Source organism: Chrysochloris asiatica, unplaced genomic scaffold, assembly GCF_000296735.1.
Source record: "Chrysochloris asiatica unplaced genomic scaffold, ChrAsi1.0 scaffold00041, whole genome shotgun sequence".
Lineage (NCBI taxonomy): Eukaryota > Metazoa > Chordata > Mammalia > Afrosoricida > Chrysochloridae > Chrysochloris > Chrysochloris asiatica.
Window position 1 is genome coordinate 1,313,341 of NW_006408559.1, and position 27,230 is coordinate 1,340,570.

Below are 27,230 nucleotides of genomic sequence, written 5' to 3' on the forward strand. Positions count from 1 at the left end.
CCCCCTCTCACCACATCACCACATCGGTTGAGTCAGACGAAGGAGTACAGTGTGACTCACTGAGTACCCTTATCCTGAGCTCAGCTTCATTCTTAAAGGATGAGGCCAAATGGGCCGCTGACAGGGATACTGAGTCAGGGGAAGAAGCTTCAGTCTTCTCCTGAGTCCCTGGGTTCGGGTCCCAGATGGGGCCTTTCCCTCTGTCAGGTGGAGCAATGAGGACAGTCTCCTTCCTGGGCAACCTGCCCCTTATTCTCATGCATGACCCCATAAACCCACTTCTCTGCCCTGCCCACAGGTGGACAATACCCTGGGCCCTGAGCCAGGCCTTCCAAGGCCTGTTAGCAGCCCTGCCACCAACTCGTCCAGAATTTTCCGTCAAAGTGCTCTCTGTGTTCTCACTCTAACCATTGGCCTCAGTTTCCCCATTCACTCTTTAGCACTGGAGGGATGTGGAGGGGGTATAATTCATCTCTGACGAAAAGGACTAGTTTGGGTGTCGGGGTGCGGCCTCTCTGGCGCCCTCAGCCCCTGGCCCGCAGCCCCGCACGGGAAGGGGGGCCTAGAGGCGAAAGCCCAGCTTCCCCCGCGCAGCGCGCCCTCCCGCCGTGGGGGAGGGGAGGGGAGAGGCGGAGAGGGAGGCGGGGCGCCCCCCACCCCCACCCCCCCGCGGCCGGGCGGCATTCCTAGGAGGCCGGCGCTCTGACGTGGACTGGGGGCCGCGGGCTTCTTAAACCCCCCGGCCCGGCCTGCCGCACTTCCCGAGCACTGCTCCGCCCCCGAACGGAGAAGAGAGCCCGGAGCTAGGAGGCCCGCGAGCTGCCCGCCCAGCGCGACCCAAGTGAGAGAAGTTGCAGAGCGCGCAGCCCAGACCCCTGATCGCAGTCGCTCCCCGACAGCGCAACCAGCAACCCCAGCCCACCGACCCGGCCCGAACCCGGCCTCCTGAACCCAGCCTCAGCCCCTACCCGCCCGACTGCCAGCATGATGAACAACAGCGGTTACTCAGATCCCGCGGGCCTCGGCCTGGCCGACGAGGCGGACGAGATGCCGTCCACCGAGAAGGACCTGGCGGAGGACGCGCCGTGGAAGAAGATCCAGCAGAACACATTCACGCGCTGGTGCAACGAGCACCTCAAGTGCGTGGGCAAGCGCCTCACCGACCTGCAGCGCGACCTCAGCGATGGGCTGCGGCTCATCGCTCTGCTCGAGGTGCTCAGCCAAAAGCGCATGTACCGCAAGTTCCACCCGCGCCCCAACTTCCGCCAGATGAAGCTGGAGAACGTGTCCGTGGCCCTGGAGTTCCTGGAGCGCGAACACATCAAGCTCGTGTCCATCGGTCAGTGCGGGCAGCCAGGGCACAGTGGGAGGTGCCCCAAGGGGGAGTTGTCCCCTGGGGCAGGATGCACAGGTGCTGGTGGGACTGGGAGCAGGGGCCGGGCGGCCGGCAGGGAGACACCCCGTCCCGCGTCCCCGTACCGTCTGACTTAGGCCGCTGCCTTCAGGATGCTCAGGACCCTGGGCACCCGGGGTCCCCCAGCGAAGCCAGACCTTGTAGTTCCCAGCCCTCCAGCACCCCACACTCCCACCAACCCACCTCTGCTCAGTGTCCCTGTCCCTTCGTTGAGCAACTGGGACTCCCCCCAAAACAAAGCAGGTGGCCTCCCAACTTTCCAGCACCTCCACGAGAAGGTGGACACGGCAAACAGGTCCCCATCAACGCCTCGATCTACAAGCTCCCAAGTGAGGGGGAGCTGGTGGCCGACAGTAGGTCCAGGCCCACTTGGGGCGCGTGCTCAGTCAGCGCCTGGCTTCCGCGGGGGGCCAGGGCCTGCCTGACTCGGCCTCCAACTCCTAAAAAGGCCCGGAGCTGCGGCAGCCCGGGGAGGGGGCTCCGGCCGGTAGCCGGCCGCAACCCACCCGGAGCCGGGGATTGGCTGTAGCTAAGGGTCTGGCCGGGGCAGGAGGGGAGGCCTGGAGGAGGGAGTCATGGAGTGTAACCAGATTTGGAAGGTGTGTTGGGAGAAGGTGGGGGTGGGGAGGCACTTTAAGCCTGGCGGCTGAGAAGCCTAGGGTGGGCTTTGAGTGGCTAGTAGCGCCCCCTGCGCTCCCAGCCCCGCAGTCACTAGGGCAGGCTGGGAGGCCCAAGGAAGACCCCACCCCAGCCCTAGGGTGAGCGCTTAAGAGCCCTGCTGTGATTTACACCGAGAGGACCCATGTGGGGTACATCCCAGGGCCCTGTGAGAGCAACTTCACAGGGAAATGGCCAGATAACCTAAGAGACACCCCCAGATCATGGAGTGTCTGTCCACCCCCACTCTCCCTCAGGGCCATCTCTGGGCCTCCTGAATTAGCTGCTGAGGTCAGTCAGGGCCCTTTGCCCTGTCCAGTCCCCTCCCTCGGCTTTACCCCTCCTGCCCCAAGATGGCCCCCCCAGCCCCCACCCCAGCCGCCTGCTCCAGCCTGGAAATAGCCCTGCCTCCATGACACAGCAGATGTCTCTGAGCTTTACGAAGGACAAGCCTGAGGGCAGGGGTGGGGGAGGGGGCCCTGGGGTGCGGCGGGGGTGTGGGGGGCTGCAGACTTTGGGAGTGAGTGTGGAGGGAGTGACCGAGCCCATCCACCCTTTCACCACCGCCCTATCCTGGGATTTGAGAGGTGGGACTGAGTGTCCCAGGTGGGGTCTTCCGCTCCGCCTCCCTCCCTCTTTGGTCACTCTCCAGGCCTCATCCTTCCGGAACTCACCTCTCCCTCCCTCCCTCCTGGCAGTGCTGGGCCCAGTCCCTGGCCTGAGAGGTGGAGGGGCCCCCTCAGAGCCAAGGGGGAGGAAGCACAAGCTGGTCTGGGGGCGGGAGGGAAGTTTCTCCATCCTGCTGAGAGTTAGGGGAGCTGGTCCCCATTTGGCCCTAGTGGCTCCCTTGCCCCGATGAGATAAGCTGTCAGGAGTTCCACTGCTGGGGCCGAGACTGGAGATTGGAGTTGCCAGTCCTGAGTGTGAAGGGACAACCCGAGGGACGTCTGCTGCCTCGGGTTCCCCTCTTCTCTTCTCAAGTAGTGACGGGAAGGGGGCTGTCAAAGGGGCCCAGGCAGGGTCTCAGAACTGAAGTTGAGCATCTGGGCCCCTGGGGTTGGGGGTGGGCTGAAGACTCACCACTTCCCTTTCTAAGGAGTTAGGGATTGGGACCTGTGTGTTGGGGGGGAAACAGGGGGCAGGAAGTCCACCTGAGAAAGTGGGCTCAGGCTGGATTGAGGGAGCTGTGGTCCTTTGCTCCCCCCTCCAGCCTACCCCCCTCAGCCCCTCGGAACAAAGAGGCCTATGAGGCAGCTCTGTCCCGCAGCTGTTCCCCAGTTGCTATTCCTTCTCCTGGAGCCAACAGCCGAGGGAGGGGCTGGAGGGGGCAGCAGCTGTCCCAGCACCTCCCTCGGCCGGCCCAGTCTTCTTTCCTCCTCCCCCTTAGCTTGAGGCCTGGGGGGGCTCTAGGACTGTCTGTCTGGCCCCTCCCACCCTTTTGGGGGTATCTCCCCCTGGCGAGAAGCAAAGACTAGAGGGGGTGTGAGAGAGGAAGCCTGGCTGGAGCTGAGCTCCCCTCCCCAGGCCTCAGAGGGAGAGGAGGGAGAGGAAGGTCACTGCTCCCAGTGTGGGGCTTGGGGCTGCTGTCCCTCCCTTGCCCTGAGTCGGACCACTTGCTGTCTGGGCCTGGGCCAGTTGCTGAAGAGAAACCTCTCTCTCCTAGTATGAATGAGCGCTCCACACACTCCCTCCCTCCCTCCAGGGGTCATCCCCAGCTCACAGGAAGGCCTGCTAGGCGGGCAGCAAGACTTTGGAGACTGTGAGAGGCCAGGCCAAAGGGGCACTGAGGTGTCAAACTGTGTGGCCCTGCTGTGGGCCCGGGTGTGTTTGTGTGAGCTAGAGAGCCGAGTGCGCCGGGAAGCCGGCAGCGAGTGTGTCATGGAATTCGAAAGCTGCCAAACCATTGTGCTGCGGTGGAGCCAGGGGAAAGGGGGCGGGCCAGGGAGCTGCAGGGAAGGAAAGATGAATCAGTGAGTGGGGTGGGGATGAGGGGCCTGGGGATGAGGGGCCTATCTGCCCCACCAGAAGGGCTGGGAGACTAAGGTTCCACTAGGCAGGTGGGGGTGGGTGGGGGGTACCAGAGTTCCCTTGGGTTTCCTTCTACCCTCCCCCCAGATCTAGGAAGAGGAGAGAGGAAAAGATGTAAAAGAGGGAGCCTGCAGCCCCACCCTCTCCTATCTCTCAGGCAACATCAGTAAACAAGGCTGAGTCTTCCGCCCACTCGGAACCTCCTGATACAGCCCAGATTGGAGCTGGAGGCTTTCAGACCTGCATTGTCCTTTACAAACGGACTGGATTTCAACCATCTATTCTTCAGGCCCCAGCTCCGGGATATTTCCCTCTGGCTGCTCAAGGGGAAGTAGGCCCATACAGTCTGGGAGCCAGTTCTGGGCCATAGTAATCCTCAAAGGAAGTGATGAGTGGAGCTTCTGAGACTTAAGTCCACATGGGTAACATTTCCCCTGGCTCTTGTCAAATCCCACTGCCATCCAACATTTGCAAACATGACTTCCAAGCCTTAACTGAGCATGGTGCTGGACACCCTCTCTTCCTCCCAAAAGTCTTTCATGACATTTGGGATGGAAAGCAGGTTGGTCCCACTTCTCTCCAACTTCAGATTTTAAAAAAATATTCATTCACTCCATATTTATTGAGACACACTCAAGTTCCAACCATTGAAAACCCCCATGGAGGACAGTTTTACTTTGAGTCAGCTCAACAGCGGCAACTGATTTGTTTTATTCCAGAGACAATACCAGTTTGCACTTACTGCCTGTTGTCTGTCTCCTTTCATGCTCGACGACATTAGGTTAGATAAATCCTGTACTCCATGGGGGTTTTCAATGGTTGGTATTTCAGAAGTAGGTAGCTCTCCAGGCATTTCTTCCAAGGAGCTGTGTACTCAAACCACAAATTTCTTGGTTTTCAACAAGCACCATAGCCATTTGCACCCCCCAATTTATATAAAACTCTAGAAATTGCAAACTAATTTACAGTGACAGATGAGTAGTTTTCCCTGGGAAGAGAAAGGCAAAGTGGAGCAAGAGGGAGAGATTCCCAAAAGGTCAGAGCAAGAGAACATTTTAAAGTGATGGGTAGGTTTACTGTCTTGATGTGGGCGATGGCTTTCTGGCTTTCAGTCAAAGCTTATCAGATTTATATTCTTTAACATGTGTGGTTTATAACACCTCAATAAAATTGCTAAACAAGCAAAGAAACCAAAAAGAGAAGTATCTGCCTCCAGGAGGCTTAGAGTCCAGTAGGGTCAGACTGATCCTGGAGAATTACAGGATGCAGCATCCTGTAACAGGTAAAAGTACCTGTGCAGGTACACCCAGAGCAGCAGCCTCATTCTGAAGGAAAGGGCCCTCCCAACGAAAGGAGCTGGCAGCTCCACCTTGCAGCAGGGAGAGACATGGCAGGCTGAGAAGAGGTGAGATCTAGAAATGGGAGGCCATAGCTGGGCAGGTGCGGGAGACAGCTTGGGTCAGAGGGTGGGCAACCTGAGCCCTGCTGGTCCTCCTCCACTCTGCAGATAGCAAGGCCATCGTGGATGGGAACCTGAAGCTAATCTTGGGTCTGATCTGGACGCTGATCCTGCATTACTCCATCTCCATGCCCATGTGGGAGGATGAGGATGATGAGGATGCCCGCAAGCAAACACCCAAGCAACGCCTGCTGGGCTGGATCCAGAACAAGGTGCCCCAGCTGCCCATCACCAACTTCAACCGTGATTGGCAGGATGGCAAAGCTCTGGGTGCCCTGGTGGACAACTGCGCCCCTGGTGAGTGAGCTGGTGGGTGCCTCTCAGAGCCCTCAGCTGGTAGGAGCTGGTCCTGCTAAGGCTCCAGGTGGTCAAAATGCACCCCTCCCCCAGCTGAGATTTATGCTGTAGTCAGGTTCCCTGTAGTCAGTGTGGCAGATTTGACAAAGTCGGGAAGGGCTTCTTGTTGTTGGTACGTGCCATGGAATTGGTTCGAACTCATAGCAACCCTGTATGGAGGTTCCCATTTCACAGACAAGCATGCTGGGGGCCAGCGACTTATCCAAGGTCTCTCGGCTCAACTGACATAAAGGAACCTCAGCCCCAGACCTGCACACCCTGCCCCATACACTTTGTACTTAGCGCGATCCTGAATTGTGTGTGGTATAACCACCACCACCACCACCGCAGGCTAAGTCAGTTTGAACCTCAAGGTGGGCAATTCAAACTCACCAGCCGCTCCTCAGAAACCCTATACAGAGCTGATATGAGTCGGAACCGACTCAACAGCACTTAACAACAAGCAGCTTTGAAGGTGCCCTGGTAGCAGTGGGTTTACGCATTGGGCTGCTAAACAAAAGGTCAGCAGTTCAAATCTCCCAGCTGTTCCACTGGAGAAAGATGGGGCTTTCTGCTCCTGTAAAGATTTACAATCTTGGAAACGCTATATACAGCGTCGCTATGGGTCAGAACCGACTCGACAGTACATCACCACCAAGCAGCTTCGAGAAGAGACTGAGGCCCAGGATGATGTGGACTGAGGCTGGTGTGGTCAGGCAGGGGCTGGTCAGGGCCACGAGGAAACTGAGGCATCACAAACTATAGCCCCACCTTATGTACTATGTTGAACTCATGGGTGAATCCTTCCCCCACCTCGGGGTCAGCTGGGGAGCAGAGGGTGGGAGGCGGGGGCACTGGCCACCTGGGAAGCATTCCTAGCTGTTGAGCCACTGCCCACAGCTGGTGTGGCTGCCAGCGGTGAGCTCAGCTGCTCCGGCTGGTCATGCATTTCAGACTTGGAGCCCGTCCCCCTCCCCACCAGGGAGTGTCCCCTCCTCTAGCCCTAACCTAGACCAGGCACCCCACGCCCTTCATTGGAGTGATCAGCATTCTTTCTGTTAAGAGGGCTGGACTCTGGGCAGCCATAGAGAAGAATACATTCTTCATGCCTCAGTTTCCCTGAGTGGTTGTTTAGCAGGAGAGGAAGTTTTCTGCACTGAGACAGGTCTGGGAAGTGCTTAGAGAGCTAGGACTTCAGAAGAGCTGTGAGGAGATCTAGGGGAGAGGTCGGAAGCATATATGGGGTCAGGACAGTGACCTCCTCTGTTCACCCCTGGGGTAGCACAGTGGTGTTGGAGGGGTTCGGGAGGGGAGCCCTCTAGAGCTGGATGTTCAGGGTCTGTACTGCAAATTAGGCAGGAGGCTGGCGCAAGGCTGGTGCCAGGCTGCATCAGCCAGGCCAGAAAGGCCTCATTGTTGGTGCTAGGGAGGGCTGCCTGCTCTGAGCAGAGATGGGAATCCCAGCTGATGGGTCACAGCCTCGGCGGGTCAGCAGGTACCTGATTGGTTCAGGGACCTCAAGCTGACTGAAGAGGGATGTGGACCCACAGCCAGTGAGAGTGTAGGGTGAGTAAATGCATGCACCCTGGGTAACTGGTCTCCCCTCATCATCCTGCCCCATCTCTCTAGGTCTGTGCCCTGACTGGGCAGCCTGGGACCCCAACCAGCCTGTGGAGAACGCCCGGGAGGCTATGCAGCAAGCGGACGACTGGCTTGGTGTGCCCCAGGTACCCTAGCAGAGGCAGGGAAGGGCTGAGGGGGAGCCTTGGGTCTACAAGGATACTGGCCAGGATGCAGTTAAGGGTAGAGCTGCTAGTATGATGGGCATGTATAACCTGTTCTTCCCTGTGGCAGGTGATTGCCCCCGAGGAGATCGTGGACCCCAATGTGGATGAACATTCTGTCATGACCTACCTGTCCCAGTTCCCCAAGGCCAAACTCAAACCAGGAGCCCCTGTCCGCTCTAAGCAGCTGAACCCCAAGAAGGCCATCGCCTATGGGCCTGGTAGGTGCTCAGTCTGGGAGCCCTCCCAGGGCAGCTGTGCCCCTGTGGGATCCCCTCAGTAACTCGGCTATACCTCTGTCCCCAGGCATCGAGCCCCAAGGCAACACCGTCCTGCAGCCGGCTCACTTCACTGTGCAGACCGTGGACGCAGGCCTAGGCGAGGTGCTCGTCTACATTGAAGATCCCGAGGGCCACACTGAGGAGGTACAGGGGCCTAGTATGGAGCTGGAACCTCACACAACAAAGCCAATAAGAGGATGGGCGAGGCCTCACCTTGGGGGCGCTGCGTGGGGCTGTGAGTTCAGGAAAGACTTACAACCTTCTTCTTCCCATCAGGCCAAGGTAGTCCCCAACAATGACAAGGACCGAACCTACGCTGTCTCTTATGTGCCCAAGGTCGCTGGCTTGCACAAGGTATCCCTATAGGCCCTCATCTGCCCTTCTGTTCCACTCACATCTCTACTCAGGCCAAATGGACCACCTCTCTACTCACACCTCCCTCCTCCCCCAGGACACCACCCACCCATTTCTTCCCCTCCTCGACCCTGCTCTGCTCTCCGTTCCATCTCAGGCTGCCTTGCCTGCCCCCCGCACCCCGCAAACTAATCTTTGACTCCTGACCCTTAGGTAACCGTGCTGTTTGCTGGTCAGAACATAGAACGCAGCCCTTTTGAGGTGAATGTAGGCATGGCCCTGGGAGATGCCAACAAGGTTTCAGCACGTGGTCCTGGCCTGGAGCCTGTGGGCAATGTGGCCAACAAGCCTACCTACTTTGATATCTACACTGCAGGTAAAGATGGATGGGCAGCCCTTGACTGAGGGCTAGAGGAGATATCCCAAGGTGCGGGTGCCCTGGCCGCAATGTTAAGTGGGCACTGACATGTCGCCTGTATCCATGGCAGGGGCCGGTGCTGGTGATGTGGCCGTGGTGATCGTGGACCCTCAGGGCCGGCGCGACACAGTGGAGGTGGCCCTGGAGGACAAGGGAGACAGCACATTCCGCTGCACGTACAGGCCTGTGATGGAGGGGCCGCACACAGTACATGTGGCCTTCGCCGGTGCCCCCATCACCCGCAGCCCTTTCCCTGTCCACGTGGCCGAAGGTAAGGGCCTTTCACCCTTCCCCACGATCACCCTCCCTGGGGCTAGTGCAGCTGCCACCAGGTTCCGAGTCCTGGGGTTTATGGGAATTGAGGCTCTAGGTCCTTAGCATGTTGGGGGCTGTCTGAAGGTGTCAGATGGGCAGAAACCCCAGCTAGGGGTTGGGCTCTGAAAAGACTCCCATCCCATCATCTCTCTGCTCTTGGGCCTTGAGGAGGCTACAGTGAAGAATACCAGCAGAGGTGCCATGTTGAAAGGGTTGAAGGGGTACTGTGACAGGCAGGATCTGTGGAGGGCCGTCTGCACACACCTGGAGGCCTCTGCTGGTAACCCCCCACTTTTCTCCCTGCCACTCAGTACCCCTGCCATCACTCACCCCCATCCATACCCATCGTCCACCAAGCCAAGAGAGTGGTGCCACATTACTGCACTCCAGTGAAGGCTGGGTCAGGCATGGCCATAGCTGACCGGCCTCACCTAGGCTGTGTGGCAGGGCCCAGATGGTGTGGAATCACCCCGTTCTGTGGCATTCTGTGATAGGCCCCAGGTTCCATGCCATTGCCTGTGTTCTGTGGCACAGTTTCTTTGTCACTTGCCTGATGGTTTCTGTGATCGAGTCTAAACTCTGTGCCATTGCTGTGTTCTACGATGGGCCCTGGGTTCTGTAGCAGGTGGGATTGTAAATCCTGCCTGCTCGTGGCACCCTTGAGTCCTATGCCATTGTCTGTGGCCCGTGGCAGGCTGCGATCACCACTCTCTTGTCTGTGTGCGTTGGCAGGTCTGAGTTCTGTGGCAGGCTAATGTCCATGCCTTGCCTGTTCTGAACCAGGCTTCCTGTCACATGGACACAACTGAGTGTGCATGGCACGACTTTGTTCCCAAGGTGCTCTGGAGGCTCTAGGTGGACAGCCCTCTCCTGTTTCCTTAGTCCAGCTCTCTGTCCAGGCTCTGTCGTGGCTTTGTCTCAAGTGATAGTGACTCAGAATCCTAGCCAGAGGGTTCACTGGGAACTGCCTGCTCAGGAAGCTGTGGCCAGCTACCTGTCCAGCATGGCTCCCAGTAGCCCCAATTGTGTGGGAACACAATGGACAAAGGGTAGGGGTGCATGAGGCCTCAAACTGTGCCTTGGTTGGGGTCAGCTGGATAGTATGGAGTAAGGGGTGAGGGGCTAAGGCTCTGCTATGGCCCCTAGCACCCCAACCTGTCTCCTCCTCCCCTCAGCTTGCAACCCCAATGCCTGCCGTGCCTCTGGCCGGGGCCTGCAGCCTAAGGGCGTGCGTGTGAAGGAAGTGGCTGACTTCAAGGTCTTCACCAAGGGTGCTGGCAGCGGGGAGCTCAAGGTCACGGTCAAGGGACCAAGTGAGTGCTGGAGCCCAGGTTGGGGGTCGGGTGGGGGAGGAAATAGAGACAGCAACATCCAGCTCCAAGCCTCCTGGGGGAGAACCCTCTCCTGTTTCCCAAAGAGACATGTTGAGAAGAGGCCACAAGACCTCAGTTTCTCCATCTGTGAGTGGGAATGACTCTCAGCCATTCACCAGGCACAGAGGAGACATGTGGTCCATGTCTTGGGTTTTAGCTCTGCTGGGCCTGGGTGTCCCTGAGGGGTCTGGGTCAAAGAGTGCAGAGGCTGGGTTTCCCACAGTGCTGACCCCCGCCCCTGCTTCTCCTCAGAGGGCACAGAGGAGCCAGTGAAGGTCCGGGAGGCTGGGGATGGTGTGTTCGAGTGCGAATATTACCCAGTGATACCTGGGAAGTATGTGGTGACCATAACCTGGGGTGGCTATGCCATCCCCCGCAGGTAAGCACCATACACCCCTGCCTTCCTCCCTAAGCCATCTTGGGGTGAGCAGAGGGAGCAAAGAAGCCGGGGAGCCTGAGGGCAGAGAGGAGGGGCACCTGCACAGGGACACTCTGGCCCTGACACAGCTCCTCCTCTGTCCCAGCCCCTTTGAGGTACAGGTGAGCCCAGAGGCAGGAACGCAGAAAGTGCGTGCCTGGGGCCCTGGCTTGGAGACTGGCCAGGTAGGCAAGTCGGCCGACTTTGTGGTGGAGGCTGTCGGCACAGAAGTGGGAACACTGGGTGAGTGACTGAGTAGCAGAAGATGCGGATGCTGGGGCTGGGGTGATGAGGGGCCCTGGGAACTGACAGAGGATAGCAGGTGTGGATAGGAGGTGGGAATGCTTAGGAATGCCATGATGAGTCCCAGAGATGGTGTGCAGGGTCCACCAGGGCTTGATGGAAAGGAGATGGCCCCTGAGTCCCCTGACAGACCCCCGGGCCTGCCTCCCTTCCAGGCTTCTCCATTGAGGGGCCCTCCCAGGCCAAGATCGAGTGTGATGACAAGGGTGATGGCTCCTGTGACGTGCGCTACTGGCCCACGGAGCCCGGCGAGTACGCTGTGCATGTCATCTGTGACGATGAGGACATCCGAGACTCGCCCTTCATTGCCCACATCCAGCCAGCGCCACCTGACTGCTTCCCGGATAAGGTGTGACCCCCCTGCTCCTCGCAGCGGTCCTAGGGGCTAGCTGACCCTTCTCCAGCCTCACCAGTCTTCTGCTCTTGCCTCTGACAGGTAAAGGCCTTCGGGCCCGGCTTGGAGCCTACTGGCTGCATTGTGGACAAGCCTGCAGAGTTCACCATTGATGCCCGCTCAGCTGGCAAGGGAGACCTGAAGCTCTATGCCCAGGTGAGACATTGCCCAGTCTCAGCTGCCCTTACTCAGAGCCTCCAGGCAGGAAGTTATAGCATTGGGGCCAGTTCTCAGGGGTCCACATGTACAGTGTTGTTGTGCACTGGTGACTCTGTTCCCACTCAAAGCAGCCCTGTAGGACAGAGTCCAGTTCTCATCTTTGCAGGAGTAGGCTGGCATATCTTTTCTCCCAGTGAGCATCTGTGGTGGCTTTGAACTGCCACCCTATGTTCCGAAGCTGAGCACTTTAACCATTCTGTCACTAAGGGCTCCTTTCAAAACCTTACTTTAACCACGATAATAGCAAGACTTACATGTGCAGTAACCATTTACAATGGAAGGATGATCTCATTGAATAAGTCATTGATTTAAGTCAGATTTCCAAACTAGTGTCCATGGTCCCTAGAGGTTAATGAACATATCTGAAGGATCCAAGAAGATGACTCATCTTTAAAAGGGCATTATATGGGATTTGAAAACACGATTAGCCTAGCCTCTCGCCCACGGAGTGGCCATGCATCTGTTTCAAGGCCCCCACAGTGGATTTGGTTTGGGATTTTTTCTCCTCCTCCAGCACACTTCAGAAAAGAGAAAACCTCAGCCTAGAGAGGGCTTGGAGCCTGGTCTCTTGGCTCCCAGGGTGGGCCCCGGCCACTAGAGCTCGTGGCACTGGCCAGGGCCTGACGTCACTTGGGACAGGCAGTGAACCTGCAGCGGGTGGGCAAGGAGGATAGTGGGTTCTGACCTGAGGCCAGTAGAGGGCGCAGGAGCTCCAAGGAGCCCAAAGCCCACTGAGAACCCTGCTCTGGGGACATCCACAGGATGCCGAGGGCTGCCCCATCGACATCAAGGTGATCCCCAACGGCGACGGCACCTTCCGCTGTTCCTATGTGCCCACCAAGCCCATCAAGCACACCATCATTGTCTCTTGGGGAGGAGTCAACGTGCCCAAGAGCCCCTTCCGGGTTTGTCCTCCACACCCTGGCCTGCCCCATGTCCCCTGCCAGGGACCCTGAGCAAGGGAGGGAGGGTGGTGTCCCACTCAAGAATTGCTGGCTGTCCCTGGGCCCCGTTGACCCTCTTCATCGCTAGGGCCCCACAAAGAGGCTAAGACTGGTCCAAGGCTGGGGAGGGGGCGGACATTGAGGAGGATTCCTGAGCATGGTTCCTTTCTCACAGGTAAACGTGGGAGAAGGCAGTCACCCCGAGCGGGTGAAGGTGTATGGCCCCGGCATCGAGAAAACGGGTCTCAAGGCCAATGAACCCACCTACTTCACTGTGGACTGCAGTGAGGCAGGCCAAGGTGGGAGCCCAGCCCATAGTTTGGGTAGGATTGGAGCCTGGGGGTGTGGCATGCTGGGGTGGGCTGGGCCAGAGGCGGGGCTAGGGCTCTCCAGTGGGACCAGTCAGGTGGGAATGTTGTTGAGCCCCCCACTCACTGTCAGGTGACTGCCTCTCCTCAGGTGACGTGAGCATTGGTATCAAGTGTGCCCCCGGCGTGGTAGGCCCCGCAGAGGCTGACATTGACTTTGACATCATCAAGAATGACAATGACACCTTCACAGTCAAGTACACACCCCCAGGGGCCGGTCACTACACCATCATGGTGCTGTTTGCCAACCAGGTACCCCAGTCCCTTGGTGGGGCTGGAGTTTTGAGATGCTGTCACTTTGGGATGGGGTGGGAGTCCAAGTCCACAAAGATGAATGGGAGAAGGTCCTGTGGCTGGGTTGGTGGGGTGCAGAGGAGTCCTCTGGGAACATCCTGCCCCCCTGGGGACCAGCCCTGATGAGGGATGCAGACCCCTGACCAAGCCTTGCTCCACCCAGGAGATTCCTGCCAGTCCTTTCCACATCAAGGTGGACCCCTCCCATGACGCCAGCAAAGTCAAGGCCGAGGGTCCTGGGCTGAACCGCACAGGTAGGCATGTGGATAGAAGCCAGTCTAGACTGGCTTGTGCTGGGGTCAGCAGCCATCAGGCCCTCACCAGTGTCTCTGGGGGGTCCCCAGGTGTAGAAGTTGGGAAGCCCACTCACTTCACGGTGCTGACCAAGGGTGCCGGCAAGGCCAAGCTGGACGTGCACTTTGCCGGGGCAGCCAAGGGCGAGGCTGTGCGGGATTTTGAGATCATCGATAACCACGACTACTCATACACAGTCAAGTACACGGCTGTCCAGCAGGTACGCTGCCCCCCACCGGCCTGCCCACCTGTCTCGACTGACCTGGGGTCCAGTCTCCTTCCTCAGGTCTGGCCCTTGGCCACCTCCCATCTCCTCTCTTGTTGTGGGTGTCTGAGCCAAGGGTGACAGTGCCAGGTTGTGTCCAAGCCACCCAGTTCTGACCCACTGTTGTCCCCAACAGGGCAACATGGCAGTGACTGTGACTTACGGTGGGGACCCTGTGCCCAAGAGCCCCTTTGTGGTGAATGTGGCACCCCCACTGGACCTCAGCAAAGTCAAAGTTCAAGGCCTCAACAGCAGTAAGTGGGCAGGAGCCTCCAGGGGTGCTGGGGGGAACGGCGTGAAGGGGGGCCGAAGACGTCTCTGCTCACGGCGACCTTTGCTCCCTATGCAGAGGTGGCTGTGGGGCAAGAGCAGGCATTCTCTGTGAACACACGTGGGGCCGGCGGTCAGGGCCAGCTGGACGTGCGGATGACCTCACCCTCAAGACGGCCCATCCCCTGCAAACTGGAGCCTGGGGGTGGGGCTGAAGCCCAAACAGTGCGCTACATGCCCCCTGAGGAGGGACCCTACAAGGTGGACATCACCTATGATGGCCACCTGGTGCCTGGCAGCCCCTTCACGGTGGAGGGGGTCTTGCCACCTGACCCTTCCAAGGTGAGGAGACAGAGTTGATGGGTGCTGGGGAGGCCATGGCTGAATCACAAAGCCAGAGGGACTTGTGTATCTGGGAGTGGACACCACCAGGGACCCAGGGCCAGAGGTCTCCCTACCCCAGGGCCTGGCCTTAGACAATTAAAAGTCAGTCTTGAAGCCAGACCGGTTGGAGGGTCAGGTCCACTAATTGGGCTCTTTCAATTTCTCTCTGCCACCCTTTCCTCTTACCTACTCAGCCTGCACTCGCTGCTACGACAGAGGGGCTGAGTTGGGGGTGTGGCAAGGGAGCAGCCAGACACAGGGCACTCACACCTTGCTTCTCCCTCAGGTCTGTGCTTACGGCCCTGGTCTCAAGGGCGGGCTGGTGGGCACCCCAGCGCCATTCTCCATCGACACCAAGGGAGCTGGCACAGGTGGCCTAGGGCTGACCGTGGAGGGCCCCTGTGAGGCCAAGATCGAGTGCCAGGACAACGGTGATGGCTCGTGTGCTGTTAGCTACCTGCCCACGGAGCCAGGCGAATATACCATCAACATCCTGTTTGCTGAAGCCCACATCCCTGGCTCACCCTTCAAGGCCGCCATCCAGCCCGTGTTTGACCCGAGCAAGGTGCGGGCCAGTGGACCAGGCCTGGAGCGTGGCAAGGCCGGCGAGGCCGCCACCTTCACTGTGGACTGCTCGGAGGCGGGCGAGGCTGAGCTGACCATCGAGATCCTCTCTGACACCGGCGTCAAGGCCGAGGTGCTGATCCACAACAACGCCGACGGCACCTACCACATCACCTACAGCCCCGCCTTCCCCGGCACCTATACCATCACCATCAAGTATGGTGGCCACCCCGTCCCCAAGTTCCCCACCCGTGTCCACGTGCAGCCCGCTGTGGACACCAGCGGCATCAAGGTCTCAGGGCCCGGCGTGGAGTCGCATGGTGAGTGAGGGCTTAGGAGAAGAATCTCTAGAGTTCTGAAGAGGAGCCCAGGGGGAGTGTGGGACAGGAAGGGGAAATTTACCTCTGCTCTCATATGTTACGTTATGTCTTGTCCCACCCTCAGCACCCAGGCCTCTCCCTCTGTGCACTCCCCCTGCTTGGTCCTGCTCCCCACCTCCTTTGAGGCTCTCTTCCAGTGCCTGGGGTGGGGTGAGGATTTTCCTGGGGAGATCCTCTACTTTCATTAGATTAAGGGTACTGAACTCAAAAAGAGGGTCACTGTTAACCTACTAAGTGAGAGGTAGGTTGGTGGTTTGGATCTACCCAGAGGGGCCTCAGAAAAAGATTTCCAATATAGCAACCACCGAAAATGCTCTGGAAGCCAGTTCTAACCGGAATCAGCTTGAGTTGGGGGCAGCTCCACCACAGTGGGTTTGGTGTTTGGGTTTGGGGTCCAGAAGGCTAAGAACCCTGCTCTAGAGGTTGCCGAGGAAACGTGAGAGACAGACAGTGCTCCTTCTGGTCCACCCAAGGGAGAGCCCCCAGCCCTGGGGGTCAGGGGATCCTGACATGAACAGGCTGGCACTGAGCTGTGTATGGAGCTAAGGCAGAGGCTGTGGACGAGGCTCTTCGAGCTCACAGACTGAGGGGAGGCACAGCTCTGGGGTGGGGGACTATACAAGAGCTGCCTCCTCACCATGCTGAGTACTCTTTTCTTGGAACCCAGGTGTCTTGCGTGAGGTGACCACTGAGTTCACTGTGGACGCCAGGTCTCTAACAGCCACAGGAGGGAACCACGTGACGGCACGTGTGCTCAACCCCTCTGGTGCCAAAACAGACACCTATGTGACAGACAACGGGGATGGCACCTACCGGGTGCAGTACACAGCCTACGAAGAGGGTGAGGGGCTAGCCAGGGTAGAGCAGGGGTCCGGGCCATAGTGTCCTGGGTGGGCAGAGCCGAGTGAGTGTGCTGCCCCCCTGTAACCCCGCCTACCTGGCTTTCAGGAGTGCACCTGGTAGAAGTGCTGTACGATGAGGTAGCTGTGCCCAAGAGCCCCTTCCGAGTGGGCGTGACTGAGGGCTGTGACCCCACCCGAGTGCGGGCCTTTGGGCCAGGCCTGGAGGGCGGCTTGGTCAACAAAGCCAACCGCTTCACTGTGGAGACCAGGTATCCTTTCCTTGTCTTTGACCCCAAGACTTAGGGCACCCAGGGGTGATCCAAGGGCAAACTCTCCCCAACATCTCAGGTCTGCCCTTAGCTTGACCCTCAGCTAGCCCCCTCAGTCTGCTGTCCTCTCCCTCCCCACTCACTGGCCCTAGCTGAGCTGAGGGTCTGTTGTCTTGCAGGGGAGCCGGCACTGGGGGCCTAGGCCTGGCCATCGAGGGCCCCTCAGAAGCCAAGATGTCCTGCCAGGACAACAAGGATGGCAGCTGCACAGTGGAGTATACCCCCTTCACCCCTGGAGACTATGATGTCAACATCACCTTCGGGGGGCGCCCCATCCCAGGTACACAGAGAGGGCCACGAGAGGGGGCACAGGTACTGGGAGAGAGCCTCAAAGGAGGTGGGGAGCAGGGCCAAGCAGGGGGAACATGGGAGGGGGCGGCTTGGGTGGTAAGGGTGGGCTAAGAGCCAGGACTGGCTGATGCTAATCACAGCCCCTCCACATCAGCTCGGGTGTCCTGGCCCCTACCTGGGTCCTTCACTGTCCAGGCAAGGATAGCCTCTCCTGCCCTCTGCCCACAGTGTCTGCACAGCAGAGACACTCCCCCCCCCCCCACACACACACACATCACTGGGTGATTCCCCCTTCAGTGACTGCTGAAATTTGGACATTTTCTCCCCAGAACTGACCTCACTGATGTATGTTTTATTATCTTAATCACAAGTCAAACATGCCTGTCATTTGACATAGTCCACCTTTGACTTATTAGTGATTTAGGAAGGCCTTGCTCAGGCCTGCGGCCCACATGAGTGGGGGCAGCCCAGCCTTTCTTAGAAATGCATAGCAAGTTAGCCCCTACTCACCCACCCCTCATCCAGAGGGCTGACCCCCTTCTCGTTGCAGGGAGCCCATTCAGGGTGCCTGTGAAGGATGTGGTGGACCCCGGGAAAGTAAAGTGCTCGGGGCCAGGCCTGGGAGCTGGTGTCAGGGCCCGCGTCCCCCAGACCTTCACAGTGGACTGCAGTCAAGCTGGCCGGGCCCCCCTGCAGGTGGCTGTCCTGAGCCCCACAGGTATGGACTGGTCTGGGGTCAGGTGAAAAGAGGTGGGGCGGGGTGCTGGGAGGCTCTGCTGACATGCCCCCTGCCTAGGTGTGGCTGAGCCCGTGGAGGTGCGTGACAACGGGGATGGTACCCACACTGTCCACTACACCCCAGCCACTGATGGGCCTTACACAGTAGCCGTGAAGTATGCTGACCAGGAGGTACCACGCAGGTAAGGTCTGGCTGTAACTCTGGTGCTATGACAGCCACAGCTGTAGGGCCCTTATACAAGCTCCACCCTATCCCCAGCCTGCTCTGCTTTCCTGGGATTCCACCCTGGAGCCACACAGTTAGGCCCTGGGGGAGGGCTGTGAGCTGGAGAGGGTGCCCTGTGGACCCTCCAACAAACTACCACCTGCTCCCTGCCAGGGAGGGAATAGACACACTCCCCAAAACTCAGGGTGGGAGCTGGCCCCCTTCTTTCCTGCCCATGCATGAGGGAGGACACCAGGCCAACATGATGCAATGCCCCTGCTGATCCTATCCCTTCTGCCTCCTCAAGCCCCTTCAAGATCAAGGTGCTCCCAGCCCACGATGCCAGCAAGGTGCGGGCCAGCGGACCTGGTCTCAATGCCGCAGGCATTCCTGCTAGCCTCCCGGTGGAGTTCACCATTGATGCCCGGGACGCTGGGGAGGGACTGCTCACTGTGCAGATCCTGGTGAGTCCACAGGCCCCCACCCCCCTAGGCCAGCCCTGGCTAGGACAGGCCTTGACCTCTGCTGCTCCCCTAGGACCCCGAGGGCAAGCCCAAGAAGGCCAACATCCGAGACAATGGGGACGGCACGTACACCGTGTCCTACCTGCCAGACATGAGTGGCCGGTACACCATTACCATCAAGTATGGCGGTGATGAGATCCCTTACTCGCCCTTCCGCATTCATGCCCTACCTACAGGGGATGCCAGCAAGTGCCTCGTCACAGGTGGGCACCCACCCGCTTCCTCTGCCCCTGCTCCTAGCCCACATCTCTGGATGACTGGTCAGTGGACCTGTCCCTCCCATCCCAGCCCCACCCCCACCCCCGGGTTTGCACAGTCTCATGCTCTTTTCTTGTTACAGTGTCCATTGGCGGCCACGGCCTGGGTGAGTGCCCCCCTCTTCTCTCAGGAGGGTCGGGTGGTGTGGTGTGGGATGGCAGGGAGTCAGCCCCCACTGGCCCTGACTTGGTGTTTCTGTGTGGCAGGTGCCTGCCTGGGACCCCGCATCCAGATTGGAGAGGAGACGGTGATTACAGTGGACGCCAAGGCAGCTGGCAAGGGCAAGGTGACCTGCACGGTGTCCACTCCAGATGGGGCAGAGCTCGACGTGGATGTGGTTGAGAACCACGATGGTACCTTTGACATCTACTACACAGCGCCCGAGCCGGGCAAGTACGTCATCACCATTCGCTTCGGCGGCGAGCACATCCCCAACAGTCCCTTCCACGTGCTGGTAAGCTCCCGGCCACACAGGCAGGCTCCATGGGGCCAGGGGAGTGGGGTGGGCCCAGGCCCTCGGCAGTCGAAGGAATCGCAGACCTGCCCCAGGTCTGATGGTCTTGGGCCAGGTGCTCCGGGACCAAGTCTCCCAAAGTGGGTGGGGGGCTCAGCCTACCTTGGAGGAACTCAATGTTCCTCTGGACCCTCAGGCCCACCCTCTCCGGCTCCACCCACCAAGAGGTGACCCTGCAGGAGGAAGCAGAGAGTGAGAGTGAGACACTCAAGGTCTCCAACCTGGCCCCAGAAGCATCCCAGGATTTGGGGTCCCTGGGTGGGTCTAGGAGTCCCTGAGTGGCGCTGGACCGCTAACTGAAAGCTCAGCCATTTCAAAGTTCCCCCCTCCCACCCCGCTAACCCCCCGCCTCAGAGGCACTGTGGAAGAAAGGTCTGGCAATCTGCTTCCAAACAATCACAGCCATGAAAACCCTACAGGGCCGTTCTGCTCTGAAACACATGGTTGCCATGAATCCAAATCAACTTGATGGTTTTGGATTTGGGGCCAGTCCAGGCTGAATGTCAGCTCCCAGTCCTGCCACACTGTGCCTTGCCTCCCCAGGCATGTGACCCCCTGAGCCCCGTGGAGGAGCCCTCTGATGTGCTGCAGCTGCACCCGCCCTACGCCCCCCAGCGGTCAGGCGCCTATCCCCCACACTGGGTACTGTCGCCTCTACCAGGCGGACCCTGGTGCTCCTCTTCACTCTCCGTCACTCTTCCTTCTCGTCCTCAGCAGCCTGGGCCTCTTGGGGAGCAGGTGGACTCTGGGCGGGGCACGCGTCTCTTCTCCTGCAGCTGACACGTCTCTACTGCTGTTCGGGCTTCACCATTAACCATCTTCTTCCTTCCTGAACTCTCTGACTTGAGTTCACATGCCCCAGGCCTTCCCCAGCCAATGCCTACTCCCTCTTGCCCATCACAGGCCACTGAGGAGCCCGTAGTGCCCGTGGAACCCCTGGAGTCCATGCTACGACCCTTCAACCTGGTCATCCCCTTCACTGTTCAGAAAGGAGAACTGACAGGTACTGCCTGAGAGGTGAAAACCAGGCCCAGACAAGGGACAGGCGCTACCCAAGGCCACACAGCAAGCTAGCCACAGTCTGCTGTTCCAGGCTGGCACTGGGCACCAGACCTCAGGGTGGACACAGAACCACGTGGGAGTGGGGGCCCTGGGCCAGCAGGGGTTTGCAGTGGGAGCAGCCAGGGTCCATGCTAACTGTGTCTGCCCACAGGGGAGGTGCGGATGCCCTCTGGAAAGACCGCACGACCCAACATCACTGACAACAAGGACGGCACCATCACCGTGCGGTATGCACCCACCGAGAAAGGCCTGCACCAGATGGGCATTAAGTACGATGGCAACCACATCCCCGGTGAGTGTTGCTGCAGCTGCAGCGTCCTTCCTGCCTTCTTCCCTCCGAGGGCCTGTGAGGGAAGCGGGGCTGCTGGGCTTCCCACAAGCTGCGGTGTGCAGACACCAAGCTGGGCCCTGGTGGAGGCAAACTCCCAGGAGTCAGGTCCTTGCGGCTTATCATTCAGGAGGAAGGCTGCTGGGGTGTCAAGGTGGGCTCAGGCAGCCCTGTCCTCCCCACTGACCAGCCTCCTGCTCCTGTGCCTCCCACAGGGAGCCCACTACAGTTCTATGTGGATGCCATCAATAGCCGCCACGTGAGTGCCTATGGGCCAGGCCTGAGCCACGGCATGGTCAACAAGCCAGCCACCTTCACCATTGTCACCAAGGATGCTGGGGAAGGTAAGGAAGCTGTGGGCCCAGGACTGGGATGGGGCACTGGCCAGGCACTGGGCAAGAGGGCAGCATCTGTTAACTCAGCTCTGCCTCCATCTCCAGGTGGTCTGTCCCTGGCCGTGGAGGGTCCTTCCAAGGCAGAGATCACCTGCAAGGACAACAAAGATGGTACCTGCACTGTGTCCTACCTGCCCACGGCACCCGGAGACTACAACATCATCGTGCGCTTTGACGACAAGCACATCCCGGGGAGCCCCTTCACAGCCAAGATCACAGGTGGGTGGGCGCATACATGTGTGTGGCCTGTGGTTGAATCTAGCAGAGCCTGCCAGTTCTCCTGAGCCCCACAAGGGCAGGGTCTGCATGGAGTTACAACTACCTGACACCCCCCCACACACCCTCTAGGAGACGATTCGATGAGGACGTCACAGCTAAATGTGGGCACATCCACGGATGTGTCCCTGAAGATCACAGAGAGTGACCTAAGCCTGCTGACCGCCAGCATCCGCGCCCCCTCAGGCAATGAGGAGCCCTGCTTGCTCAAACGCCTCCCTAACCGGCACATCGGTGAGCATGGTGCTGCCTAGGAGCTTGGGAGAGAAGGGGTACCCTGCCAGGCCAAGGCCCGCACCTGATGGCCCTATCTCCACAGGGATCTCCTTCACCCCCAAGGAGGTGGGGGAGCATGTGGTGAGCGTACGCAAGAGTGGCAAGCATGTCACCAACAGCCCCTTCAAGATCCTCGTGGGGCCATCTGAGATTGGGGATGCCAGCAAGGTTCGGGTCTGGGGCAAGGGCCTGTCGGAGGGACACACCTTCCAGGTGGCAGAGTTCATCGTGGACACTCGCAATGCAGGTGTGTCTTCACCAGGACCCCTGTGCTCTCTACCAACAGCTGGTGCCTCTTCCCTGCTTGTCCAGGCTCTGACTGTTGGGGTTCACATTCTGGGGACTTGATGTCCCATGTCACTCCCAGGGGCAAGTCCAGCTGTCCTGAGCATTTCTCCCTCATTCCCTGGAATTTTCCAGACCGCCTACCGGATAGTCCCCACCTCACCCTCCTCCCAATGAACCATTGGTAGCAGTTAGTGTGCACCGGGGGTGCCCATCCTGTTCAGAGCCTGCTGTTGGGACCAATGGTGGCGGGTGGCAATGGGCGTGGTGGGCAGCAGGGCTGGTGGAAGACACATCCCTTGCTTTCCCCAGGTTATGGAGGTTTGGGACTGAGTATCGAAGGCCCTAGCAAGGTGGACATCAACTGTGAGGACATGGAGGATGGCACATGTAAAGTCACCTACTGCCCCACGGAGCCCGGCACCTATATCATCAACATCAAATTTGCTGACAAGCACGTGCCTGGTGAGGCCCTGGGCTGCAGAGGGCAGGGGAGGCCAAGAGGCTGGTGGTTTCGACCTGAGACACTGACCCCTTCCTCCCTGCAGGAAGTCCCTTCACTGTAAAGGTCACCGGGGAGGGCCGCATGAAGGAGAGCATCACGCGACGCAGACAAGCTCCTTCCATCGCCACCATCGGCAGCACCTGTGACCTCAATCTCAAGATCCCAGGTACAAACAGCGCAGGGCTGGGCCTGGCTCCAGAGCAGCCCTTGGAGTCTCCATCCTGGTTGGTCCCTCCTCACCTCCTTCCCTCCTTCATTGCACCCTGCAGGCAACTGGTTCCAGATGGTGTCAGCTCAGGAGCGCCTGACACGCACCTTCACGCGCAGCAGCCACACATACACGCGCACCGAACGCACAGAGATCAGCAAGACACGAGGCGGCGAGACCAAGCGGGAGGTGCGGGTGGAGGAGTCCACCCAGGTGGGCGGAGACCCCTTCCCCGCTGTCTTTGGGGACTTCCTGGGCCGGGAGCGCCTGGGCTCCTTCGGTAGCATCACCCGGCAGCAGGAGGGTAAGCAGGGGACAGCGGGCAGCAGTGCCAGAGTCTCCCGTCCTCTGGTCAGCTGGCCAGAGCTGGTGGGAGCAGAGGTGGGGGGCAACCCTGCTGAGGCCCTGACAGTCCCCATCCCTGTAGGTGAGGCCAGCTCTCAGGACATGGCTGCACAGGTGACCAGCCCGACAGGCAAGACCGAAGCTGCGGAGATCGTGGAGGGGGAGGATAGCGCGTACAGTGTGCGCTTTGTGCCCCAGGAGATGGGACCCCACACGGTCACTGTCAAGTACCGTGGCCAGCACGTGCCCGGCAGCCCCTTCCAGTTCACCGTGGGGCCCTTAGGAGAAGGCGGAGCTCATAAGGTGCGGGCCGGAGGCACAGGGCTAGAGCGAGGGGTAGCCGGCGTGCCAGGTGAGTGGCAGGGGTCCTGGAGGCTGTAGGGCCCTGGGCAGCCTGAGTTCAGCAATGGTGCTGACAGTCTGCCTGGCCCTTCCTGTCCCCAGCTGAGTTCAGCATCTGGACCCGAGAGGCTGGGGCCGGGGGCCTGTCCATTGCTGTGGAAGGGCCTAGCAAGGCAGAGATTGCGTTTGAGGACCGTAAGGACGGCTCCTGTGGTGTTTCCTACGTTGTCCAGGAGCCAGGTGGGTGGACCTTCCGGGCTGTGTCTGCACAGCAACCACAGAAGACCCCTTACCTGGTCCCTTGCTTTTTCTCTGTACAATCTCCCTCCACTCTATGCCCTGGGAACCTGTGTCTGTCTCTAGAGCTGAGGCCTGGTCTCAGGAATCAGTCCTGGGCTACAGCAGGCGGGGATGGTCCTGGTCCTGCTGTCCACACCCTGGGTGCTGACTGGCCTCCCTTCCTCAGGTGACTATGAAGTTTCCATCAAGTTCAATGATGAGCACATCCCAGACAGCCCCTTCGTGGTACCTGTGGCCTCCCTCTCAGATGACGCCCGGCGTCTCACCGTCACCAGCCTCCAGGTGTGTGTCCCCTTAGAGCTGGATCTCAGCGTTCCTCCCTCCCCTCCCATGGGTCTGGGACAAGGGGATGTACAAGCCCAGAGACAGTCATGCTGTGCCAAAGGTCCCTGCCTCAATGGCTCCAGGCTTGTTCTGCCTTTTAGTCTTGTCTCTGTCACCACCTGTCACTGTGTGTTGCTGAGATAGAAATCTAAAGAAACTGCATTTTGAATACACTATGAGCATAAGATAAATACAAAATCAGAGTAGGTGTGTTTTTAGAGTGGGCATGGACGTCAGCACCTGAACTTGGCTCCCCTGTGGCCTCTGGGAGGCCTACTGGGATTCCTGGGTCCCTGGGCTCCAGAAGTGAGGAAAGAACAGGGTCTTCCTTTTACTGTGTCCTATGCTGTACAGGGTCGCCCTGAACTCTTATGGGCCCAGCCCCCTTCCCCAGAACCCTTGTATCTGCCCCTTCAGTTATTTTAGCAGTTCCTTAGTTGGCTCACCCCCGGGCCTACTCTCATCCCTTTCCCTGAGCCCTCCCTGAGCTTACTCCACTCCTCCCCAGTGGTCCACCTCCTCCAGGAAGTTCCCTGGGCCTGCCCAGACCATACTCATATTGCTTTATCTGAGCAGCTTGGAGCTCCGTCCACACAGCTCTGTCAAGCACTTCTTGCCCACCATTGGGCCTGCTTTACAGCGTCTGGGACTTTCTTCCCAGCCTGGACAGGGGCATGCCATCCCCTCATCCCAGTGCCATGCTTGACATGGCCTGTGTCCTAGCAGGTGGACACTGAGGGTCATAGACCTAGCCTCTGCCTCCCACCTCCCACCCCAGCCTGTGGAGAGCAGCCCTTCCAATGGGGCTGGAGGCGGGAGCCCCTGGGCTGAGCTGCAGAGCGGCCCCCTCAGACCTGGTCCCCTTATGACTTCTGCAGGAGACAGGCCTCAAGGTGAACCAGCCAGCCTCCTTCGCAGTGCAACTGAACGGTGCACGGGGTGTGATTGATGCCCGCGTTCACACGCCCTCTGGCGCAGTGGAGGAATGCTATGTCTCTGAGCTGGATAGTGGTGAGCTGGCCCTGCCCACCTGGGACTCTGCCTGCCCAGGCTGGGACTCTTGGGGAAGAAGGGGGAGGGGCGGGCTGGGGCTATCAGGGAAGAAGGACAGAGAACAAAGGCTGACCCACCAACCTGCTGTCCCACAGACAAGCACACCATCCGCTTCATCCCCCATGAGAACGGCGTCCACTCCATTGATGTCAAGTTTAGTGGTGCCCACATCCCTGGCAGTCCCTTCAAGATCCGTGTTGGGGAGCAGAGCCAGGCAGGGGACCCAGGCTTGGTGTCAGCCTACGGCCCTGGGCTCGAGGGGGGCACTACTGGTGAGTGTTCTGGCCTGGGATGAACAGGGGTCCCCGGGATCTTCCTTGTCCCATGCCACCTTGCCCTGATGCAGGCACAGTGAAGAACTGGGCCTCAGTCTTTGCAGAAGCTGCTGAGGGCAAACAGGCCCTGCCTCACTCGGGGCTGAAAGCTTCCCCACTACAGTTCTGCCACCTCTGGTCCCGCAGGCGTGTCGTCAGAGTTCATTGTGAACACCCTGAATGCCGGCTCAGGGGCCTTGTCTGTCACAATTGATGGCCCCTCCAAGGTGCAGCTGGACTGTCGGGAATGTCCTGAGGGCCATGTGGTCACTTACACTCCCATGGCCCCTGGAAACTACCTCATTGCCATCAAGTACGGTGGTCCCCAGCATATCGTGGGCAGCCCCTTCAAAGCCAAGGTCACAGGTGAGTGCCCCAGGGTGTGGCCAGTCCACTCAGGCCAGCCTGCAGCCCAGCCTAATGTCTGCACTGTCATTCTCATTGGTTGTGGACACGTGATGATGAGTAGAGGGGAACTCTCCTGTGGGGTTGTGGGTCATCACCTTCACCAATCTTCCTCTCTCATTACTCCTTCACCTCAGTGGCTCCTTGTGCTCAAGTTCTTTCCTCCTGACTTCCCATCTTTTCCTAGATGACTGAATACCCACAAGCTTCCATTTTTGAAGCTATTAAGGATTAGTTAGCTGTATCTTCCTTTTTAAAGATGTCTTCACCTGTGACATACCTGTTTCCAGACAAAGCCTGGAAGATAGGCCTAGACTGGAGCCAGGAGCTTGGACACGTGTGGAATGGGGCTGTCGTTCCTGGGACGTCACAGCTGGGGATTTAGGCTGGGGCCACTTTTCTGGATAGCCAGGACCCCAAGTGATTTAGCTTTAGGGCGGTCAGTGCTGACTGAGAGCCCACTACTGACGACCCTCTGACCGGGCTGTTCCCTCAGGTCCCCGGCTATCTGGAGGCCACAGCCTTCACGAAACATCCACGGTTCTGGTAGAGACTGTGACCAAGTCATCCTCAAGCCGGGGCTCCAGCTACAGCTCCATCCCCAAGTTCTCCTCAGACGCCAGCAAAGTGGTGACGCGGGGCCCCGGGCTGTCCCAGGCCTTCGTAGGTCAGAAGAACTCCTTCACCGTGGACTGCAGCAAAGCAGGCAGGCTCCCGTGGAGAAGAGGAGGGAGGGCTGAAGGGTGGGAGCCAGGGCTGCTGGGAGCATGTGGCACTTGGAGTGAACCCATCCCACTTGCCTCCCTCTCTAGGTACCAACATGATGATGGTAGGCGTGCATGGACCCAAGACGCCCTGTGAGGAAGTATATGTGAAGCATTTGGGCAATCGAGTATACAACGTCACCTACACCGTCAAGGAGAAAGGGGACTACATTCTCATTGTCAAGTGGGGTGATGAAAGTGTCCCTGGAAGCCCCTTCAAAGTCAACGTGCCCTGAATCCAAAAGTACCTCCCCCAGCCTCAGCCTCCACCTCCAACCACTCACACTCACACAAACCCGGATGTTTCATACCCGGGCACACACGCGCAGTCAGACACCACAAATGCCTGCCTGGGGTGGGAGGCCAATGGCGCACCTCCCCTTTCATTGTGCCTGAAGTGTCAGAGGGCCTTGTGTGTCCCAGGGCAGTGGCCCTCCCCTCAACTAGGCCCTGAGGGCCAACTGGGGCTAGGCCCAGGGACAGAGGCTGGGACATAAGGCTGGGCCCCGAGTTTTCTGTGGGGTTGAGGCCAGTGGGGGCCTGTGTGTGTTGGGGAGGGGGTCCTGTGTGTGTGAGAGAGACCACCTCAACCCATACTACCCATCAGGCCCCCGGCCCTAAGAACAGTGCCTGACCCCTCTGGCGCCCCCACCCCCAGAGCATTCAGGACTTGAGAAGAAAGCGCAATAGGTGGAGACAACAGACGGAGCAGCAGCGTGCATCAGGATGGTGGGGTGATCCCCCACCCAGGCCAGGCTTTCTGGGGGACTGAGTTCTCTCTAGTCCTTTTTTTTTTTTTTTTTTTACGGTTGCACAGCTCTGCCCCATGGG

At 59.1% G+C, this 27,230-nt stretch overlaps 1 protein-coding gene across 3 annotated transcripts; it reads left to right on the forward strand.

Moving 5' to 3' along the window:
• Positions 1-757: 757 nt before the first annotated feature.
• FLNC (filamin C, gamma) lies at positions 758-26,635 on the forward strand. 3 transcript variants are annotated; one of them, XM_006861114.1, is made up of 48 exons: positions 758-1,339; positions 5,607-5,855; positions 7,524-7,621; positions 7,749-7,899; positions 7,985-8,103; positions 8,236-8,313; positions 8,527-8,689; positions 8,802-9,002; positions 10,222-10,359; positions 10,672-10,798; positions 10,944-11,080; positions 11,296-11,489; positions 11,577-11,690; positions 12,515-12,658; positions 12,873-12,996; positions 13,157-13,317; positions 13,523-13,613; positions 13,704-13,873; positions 14,055-14,172; positions 14,268-14,530; positions 14,859-15,456; positions 16,184-16,357; positions 16,465-16,627; positions 16,807-16,967; positions 17,529-17,696; positions 17,775-17,898; positions 18,229-18,385; positions 18,459-18,648; positions 18,786-18,809; positions 18,910-19,157; positions 19,761-19,859; positions 20,121-20,220; positions 20,431-20,571; positions 20,823-20,951; positions 21,048-21,221; positions 21,351-21,512; positions 21,598-21,801; positions 22,152-22,304; positions 22,388-22,510; positions 22,614-22,856; positions 22,980-23,249; positions 23,342-23,479; positions 23,706-23,821; positions 24,742-24,874; positions 25,012-25,188; positions 25,378-25,596; positions 26,132-26,341; positions 26,448-26,635. In XM_006861114.1, the coding sequence occupies exons 1-48, from the start codon at positions 985-987 to the stop codon at positions 26,633-26,635; spliced, it is 8,181 nt and encodes a 2,726-aa protein (XP_006861176.1). In that variant the 5' UTR covers positions 758-984. The 3 variants fall into 3 exon arrangements, with proteins under 3 accessions (XP_006861176.1, XP_006861177.1, XP_006861178.1); XM_006861115.1 differs by lacking the exon at positions 19,761-19,859 and having other exon boundaries at positions 812-1,339; XM_006861116.1 differs by lacking the exons at positions 18,786-18,809; positions 19,761-19,859; positions 22,614-22,856 and having other exon boundaries at positions 1,048-1,339; positions 21,354-21,512.
• The last annotated feature ends 595 nt before the right edge of the window (positions 26,636-27,230 follow it).

Coding starts and splice junctions, on each gene's coding strand:
- FLNC (XM_006861114.1), top strand. CDS start 985: ATGATGAACAACAGCGGTTACTCAGATCCCGCGGGCCTCGGCCTGGCC. Junction 21,222..21,350: donor CTTCACAGCCAAGATCACAG/GTGGGTGGGCGC, acceptor CACACCCTCTAG/GAGACGATTCGATGAGGACG. Junction 22,305..22,387: donor TGCTGACAAGCACGTGCCTG/GTGAGGCCCTGG, acceptor TCCTCCCTGCAG/GAAGTCCCTTCACTGTAAAG.